The 7078-nt window shown below is 50.3% G+C and overlaps 1 protein-coding gene across 2 annotated transcripts in view; it reads right to left on the bottom strand.

The window, feature by feature from the left end:
* FDFT1 (farnesyl-diphosphate farnesyltransferase 1) overlaps window positions 1–393 on the bottom strand; it is a 37290-nt gene extending 36897 nt beyond the window's left edge. The window contains exon 1 of one of the 2 annotated variants that reach the window (XM_007471119.1): window positions 141–393. In XM_007471119.1, the coding sequence (XP_007471181.1) occupies window positions 141–239 (99 nt within the window). In that variant the 5' untranslated portion in view covers window positions 240–393. The remainder of the gene's footprint in view (window positions 1–140) is intronic. The other variant, XM_007471120.1, reaches the window with a different exon arrangement.
* Window positions 394–7078: the final 6685 nt, after the last annotated feature.

The raw sequence follows: 7078 nt of genomic DNA on the forward strand, positions 1-7078 counted from the left end.
GGAAAGAGGGAGCCCGAGGCGTTTGGCACCTGCTGGCCGCAACCCTGGCCCTCGATTCTGGGCCCTGCCGGCCAGGCCCAGAAGCCGGCGGTCGCGCGCAGCCTCCCGGCTCCGCCGGGATGCAGGGATGCTCGGCCCACCTGGTCCATCTTGGGCATCACCTTCTGCCGGCCCCCCATCTGGAAGCGCAGCAGGTTGTAGAACTCCTCGGGGTGCCCCAAGCACTTCACGAACTCCATGCTGGCGGCGGCGAACTGTCGGACCTCGGAGCTCACCTCGCGGATACCTCGGGACGGCCCCTACCCGCAACCAAAGATTAGTCGGAGGGCGGGGCGGAGGCGGGCCCAGCGCGGCGGCGCCACGCCCACTTCCCCACCAACTTCAACTGGCCTCGGTCTCTCGCGCCGCTGCCCGTGAGCTCGCGGGGTGGACTGGAGAGCGCTGATTGGCCAGGGCCGCTCGCACCAGCAAGATGCCGGCCAATCGGCGGCGGGACGTGTCTGGCGTGAGGACCACATCCTAGAAGCTAATTGGAGGGAGAGAAAGAGGCAGGCGAGCGGGATTGGTGCTCCTAATGGGGGCGGGCCTTTGCTTTCCTCTGCTTTCCCAGCGCAGGGCTGGAGGAGCGAACCCAGACTTTGAGAAGACCCCCGAGGCGGAGCTCAGTGCGTGGGAGGATTGCTCCGGCCAAGCTTTCGCTGAGAGCCCAGCGGGCCAGAGCCCGCTAAGCCCTCCACGTGTTTGTCCTGCCAGGCAGATTAGCTCTTGCGGGACGCGCTCGGCTCACAGCCGCGCCTCGAATGGGTGCAGTCAGCCTGAGGCTTCCGAGCACGTAAATTTTGTCCCAAAAAAGGATCTGAAGCGTTTCTACGGCCTATCAAAGGGTGCTGTGGAAATTTTTATCTCGATCCTAGAGCACTCACAAGCCCTGGAAAAATACGTGCTACCCCAACCCCCAAATCTATTTTAACACCGCAATCAGTGATCCTTTTAAAAATTAAGGCAGCTCTGATCACTGCCTAAAAACCCTGCAATATCTGTCCATTTTACTCGGTAAAAGCCAAAGTCCCCACGAGGGTCTAAAAGCTCTGCACGAGTAGCCCTCCATCCCCATTACGTCTCTCACCTGCATTTTCAATCCCTCCCTCCTTGGCCCCAGGACTTGTCTACACTTCCTTCTTCCTGCAATATTTTTTCCTCCGGAAATGCAATTGGCTAACTCGTTCACCTCCTTCAAGTCTTTGCTGAACCCTCCTCACCTTATTTACGCCCACCCCATCACAGTTTTATACTACAGCTTGCCCCGCCCTCACCACTGCTGACTCCCCGGCCTGCTCTAGTTTTTCCCGTCCTACTGTTACTGACTAAGGTTTCTGGACTCTTTAGTCAATAGAAATTGATGAAGCCAGATCAGGAATTCAGGCAAGGCGTTACTGGAACTCCAGGGAGTGAAGACAAGTAACAGGTTACCTTGCTCACTCTCTGAAGGGGGTAGAGCTTGTTCCTTAAATGGGGGTAAGGTAGAGGCAGATCATTGGGTGGTGGGTGGGGCCGGAGGCGTGGCTTAGGTGGTCTGCCCACCCCTTTAGTGGTACTGTGTGCAGGGATCATGTAGTACCTGCTTTTGTTCCTGGCACCTCAGAAGTGCCAGTTGGGTTTTGGTCTTTTTGTATCTTATTGTTCATAATTTGCCCCAACTGCCCACGCAGACAGTTATTTTTAGTCCCTTATAGTTTCTTTGTATTCTGTTGCTCATTTGTCCAGGTGCAAGCACTACAGTAAAGGGTCTCAGGTCCCAGCCTATCTCAGTACCGATCACGTTCTGATATAAAATACAGTTTACTTAGGATGTTTAGTGTCTGTTTTTCCTTGCTAGAATATAAGTTCAATGACGACAGACTTTGTTTTGTTTGCTCACATACCCCCAAGCCTCCAGAACAGTGCAACTCTTTGATGTCCCCTCAGCATTGCAAACTTAACATTGCCCTAACTGGAATCTCTCTCCCATTGAGACTGCTTCTCCTGTGAATGGCACTAACAGCCTCCCAGTTGCCTAATTATAAAATCCAAACGTCATCCCTAACTCCTCCTTTCTCTCCCTACACCTGCCCTTTGTAAGTCATTCAACAGTTCTCTGGAATCCAAGAAAAAAACATCTCTCCTCTTAATCTCTCCTCTCTGCTCCATCGAGGTTCAAGCCCCACCTTCTCTCTCAAACTGTTACAGGTCAGTTTCCCATCTCTCTCTCTCCATCCATTCCCATGTAACAGCTTGAGTAATCTCAATCTTTCAATTTTATTTTATTTTATAAGGTATTATGATTTTAATTAGCTTAAGGTGAGGCCCTGTGGGCTTCTTGACTTTGGTTCCATGAGTCCAGTCTGGCAACACAGAAAAACAGACTGAAGGGAGCTTCACTGAGAACTGACTCATTTACCTACAATTTCTTTGCGTTGTATCTGATGTTTGGTCCTTTTTTAAACTCTGTCAAGTTATAACTTTATATCTCTACTTGCATACTGCTTTTGGCCAGAAGACATAAAGCTAAGAGTTTTAGCACTCCCCTGCCTGTTAAAAGGACCCTGTAAAAAAACATTCCCTTCTTTCAATTTTAAATTGCACAAAGGAAATGCCTTTCAAGATAAAATCTGAGAATTCTGGCATAGAATAAAAATCCTCCCATCATTTGTCACCTACATTCCCTTTGGATTTCAGCCTCCTATTCAGTCACTCCACAACTGTCAAACCCTGATCCAGCCTTGGCAGCACTTACCACACAGGCCACAGTAGTTCATACCCCAGGACTCAAGTAATTCACCTGCCCTGAATGCCCTTCCTCCGTCCTCACCAAGCTAGCTGCCACGCCTTCATTACAGCTCAGGTGGACTCCCCTGCTTCAGGAACCCTTTCCTGAAGCTCCCTGGCCTCTCCTTTATCTGTTCTTCAGATTTAACAAACACCCACTGAGCACCGACAACAATGTGGCAGACACTGGAAATAACATAGATGAGGTTCCATCCCAAAGAGGGAGAGACAGAAGCATCTGGCACGGTGCTGCTGTTTATTAGGCACAGCTGGAGCCTCCTCCAGCTCCAGAGTCGGGTCCAGGTGCCCAGACAGAGACTGTGGGAATGGACAAACGGACAGTGACCAGACCATATACGGTAGCACAGTTCTGTCCCACAGCCTCTGCACCAACTGGCCTGGAATGGTCAGGACTTGATCAATTGCTTCTGTATTCTTTGCCTCCACTTCCAACTCAGGACCAACCACAGAAAGCCAAATATGCTCCCCAAACCAATCACGTAAGACAGCCCACTTCGAGTTAGTCTGCTTCCAGCATCCCCTTGCCAACCTCCTCCCATCAGAGCACAATGATGAGTTCATTTTGTTTTTTTGACGATAAAGTTTTCCCACTCCCTGCCTGCCTCTGAGTTTCTGCCACATGCAAGTGATGGGGGCTGATGCCCTTGCTATAGCAAGCTCTGATTAAAGGGCCTCGCTTGCTTATTCTTATTTTGGTGGTCTTTATTTCCACAAACCTCAGTACTTCAATGATGTTCAGTGGTCACTCTCATCCTGAACTTTCTGTATGCTAATTATCCCTTGTCTGACTCTTCACCTCACCTCGAACCCCTCAAGGTCAGGGACAGTGTCTAAACAGGGCACCTGGCACAGTACTTGCCACTTAAGAAGTCTCCATTACTTCGTATTAAATATCAGGGCTTGAAATAGGGACTGTACTGGAACTTTTAGAACACAGACGGGCAGTCACTTATCCAATCCCCTGCCCCCCCACAAAAAGCACTTTACAATAACCTACTAAAGTGCTTCTAACACTCTGTTGTAACAGGCCCGCCTCCTCCTACTAGTACAGAAGTTTTCTTGTCTTGTTTATCATTGTATTCCCAGAACTAGCATTTAGGACATTTAAAAAATATTTATTAGATGGCTAAGGCCACTGAAACCTCACACAAAATTGCAAGTTTTTTACAACGTCAGTTATCATGAAACCCCAGCTCATAAGTAACTCTTTACCCTGGAATCTGCTGAGTCCAAATGCCTCACCTCTCTCTCTTCTAAGTGAAACCGGGACTCGCTGACTCTGTACCCCATTCCTCAACTGCAGCCTTTCCTTATGTCCAACAGGCACGCAGGCCACAGGAGTCATTCCCACCGTTCACCTCGCCATCCCTGTAGGTTCTGTACCACCATCCTCTTCTCTTAACCCTCATTCAGTCCACCTCTGCTATCCCTGCCTTTCCCCTTTGCAGAAGTAACTTGAGACTTTCCGCCGAAAGCCTCCTGCCAGGATGAATGATAACCTTGCAGAGGGCTGCAGTAGCTGTGCTTTCTGCTGGCAGTCCACGTTTCTGCTTCCCCGCTGCTTCCATGCGGAACCCAGTCTATGCAGTTCTGATGCAGAACTCATGGTGCGGCCATCAGCCTTTACAACTCAACTGCCAGGTGCTACTATTTTCCCCCAATACATACTGAAGTCAGAGAAATGATGTCAGCTCCCAAGAGGACAGAGTAGACTGAGGATTATTCTTCCATGTCTTGCTCTATAATCTTTTGTATGGCTTGAATCTTTTGATGTATTTTTTAAAATAATTTTAAACAACTTAATAAAATAATGATTCTCCTTTGCCCTCTTGGACTTCTACCGTTCATACCCTGACGACCTTCAACTGTGGGTTCATCCAGCATTCCTCTTTGTTTTTGACCCTAAGCTACTGGAGACTGCTGTACAAAGTTGGGAAATGGAGCGACTACTCTGGTCTCTAGTGTGGCTCTATAACCTTCCCTTGAGCCCTAAGCGGCTCTAACTTCCCCTCATAGCTGTTACAAACCTCCCGACTCCTACTCTGTGCCCGCTGCTTTTCTCTGGGTCTACTTTCCTTTCCCCACCGGAGCCCAGGCGTCTCTAAGTGCTGGCGCTGGTGTCTCTCTCCCTCCTGGTTTTCCCCTCACCTGATCACACATGAATCCTCACATCACATCCATCCTTTCATCACTCTCCCTCCCTGACCTCCTTTCTCATTTCTTTCAAGGACAACCTTTTTTAAAAAAAAACATTTATTTATTTATTTGGCTGTGCCAGGTCTTAGTTGCGGCACGCTGGATCTTTTTTTTTTTTTTTTTAAGTTGCGGCATGTGGGCTCTTAGCTGCAGCATGCATGTGGGATCTAGTTCCCTGACCAGGGATTGAACCTGGCCCCCTGCATTGGGAGCTCGTAGTTTTAACCACTGGACCACCAGTGAAGTCCCTCAAGGACAACCTTCTTGAAGAGCAGAGCACACTCACTGCCCCCTGGGCTCCCACCCAGTCCTCAGCCCCTGCAGACTGGCTGCCACTCCACACAAATGGCTCTTGAAGGTCATGACCTCAAATTCGACCAAATTGAGGTCATGACCTCAAATTCGACCAACCGTCAAACTCGAAGGCCTCTTCTCCGACGTGTGCACCACTAGCTGCCCCCCGAAGTTCCTTCCTCCTGTTTTATCTGATCTTCCATTGGCTTGTCTTCTCTTGCCCCTTGAACAAAAGACCTTCTAAAGGTTCCCCTGTGACCTCCATCCTTCTCATGCCGCATGATCGCCTTGTTAACCTTCTCGAACCGACCCTCAGCTGTGAGGAAAGCTCCCAAATCCATACCTGCAAGCCTGCACTTGTGGGGAGCCCGGCCCATTTCCTGGCTGTGTTGTCCCCCCACTTAGGTGCAGGTGCCTCAAGCTCAGCACACAGGATCTGACTGTCTCCTCACGGAACCTGCTCAGCTCCCGTGACTCTCTGTCTCAATGGCGAGGTGGGGGCAGCTTCCTCCAGCTCTCAGCCCCCTCCCTCCCTCGTTTTCACATCCAGCCAGCTGACGCGTCCTCCCTCCCTCGTTTGCACATCCAGCCAGCTGACGAGTATGAGCCCATCACCATGGTGACCCTCCCATCTCGTCTTCTTTCCACACCCATGGCTATTTCTAGTCCCGTCGCTGCTTTTCTCAGCAACTGCAACAGCATTTCCCCTTTTCTACCAATCGCAGTGGGCGCCCACCCGCATGCAGGCTGTGATGCCTGTCCAGCCCACCCCCGTCTTGTACTTCAGACCCTGACAGATGCTGACTTACGGGAAATGGCCTGTCTGGGTACCATCTTGGCCCTGAGCTAATGCCTGCCATAAGGTGGCTTTCCCTGCTGTGGACACCTCCCAGTGACTTAAGACAGACAAGTATAAGGGTGCATGTTCACCCTTCTCCCTGCCCTGCTCCTTTTACATGGATCCATCCGACCAACCCAACAAGTCCTAAACAGCATCTTCACAAAGAGCTCAGTTATGTACAGTGAAAAAACCTTTACTGCCAAATAAAAGTGACAACACAAAGTAACAAAGAGCTTTATTTTCATGTCCTGGTTTCTTCTAGGTTTTGCTAACAACCTGGATTCCTGCACTGTTGAGCATGTCAACTGTCACAAACACATCACCTTGAAGAGGAAACAAGTCGCTTTTTTCTAAAGCCCATGGACACACCGGGAAGGTGGCCAGATCCCTGGTCCCCTCGTTTCCCCTCCTTCTCCTGGCATCTCTGTCCCATGGGAAGGGTCCAGGTAGGAGGCTGAATCCGAGCAACACTCTCCTGTTACTCCTTTCTCATCCCTGGATCCCTCTTGGGGAACCAAGAAGGATAATTCCCTTTTCCTGGTTCTCAAATGGAAGGACTTAACACCAGCCAATGTTTCAAAACCAAAACCAAACCAAACCAAACCAAACACCTGCAAAGCAACGCTGGCACAGCTCTCTTCCACTGGCTCTCGTTTTCATTGCCCCACTGTCATTCCGGGAGGTTTCCCCTTAACTGCCATCACGATTTGCCTCGTCTGTCAACAGTGGTGGGATTAGATAGGAAGAATTAACCAAAACTAGAAAAGAACAAAATCGGACCCTGTGGAAACTGCCTCAGCCTGAACTCCGGTGAGATGAACACCAAAAGCACTGGCATCCCGACCCCACCCTCCCAATTCCTGTCCCCAGTCCCAAACCCTGCCCACAACCCCTTGGGCGACACTCAGGCATCACGGTCCC

Source organism: Lipotes vexillifer, unplaced genomic scaffold, assembly GCF_000442215.2.
Source record: "Lipotes vexillifer unplaced genomic scaffold, Lipotes_vexillifer_v1.1 scaffold770, whole genome shotgun sequence".
Taxonomy (NCBI): domain Eukaryota; kingdom Metazoa; phylum Chordata; class Mammalia; order Artiodactyla; family Lipotidae; genus Lipotes; species Lipotes vexillifer.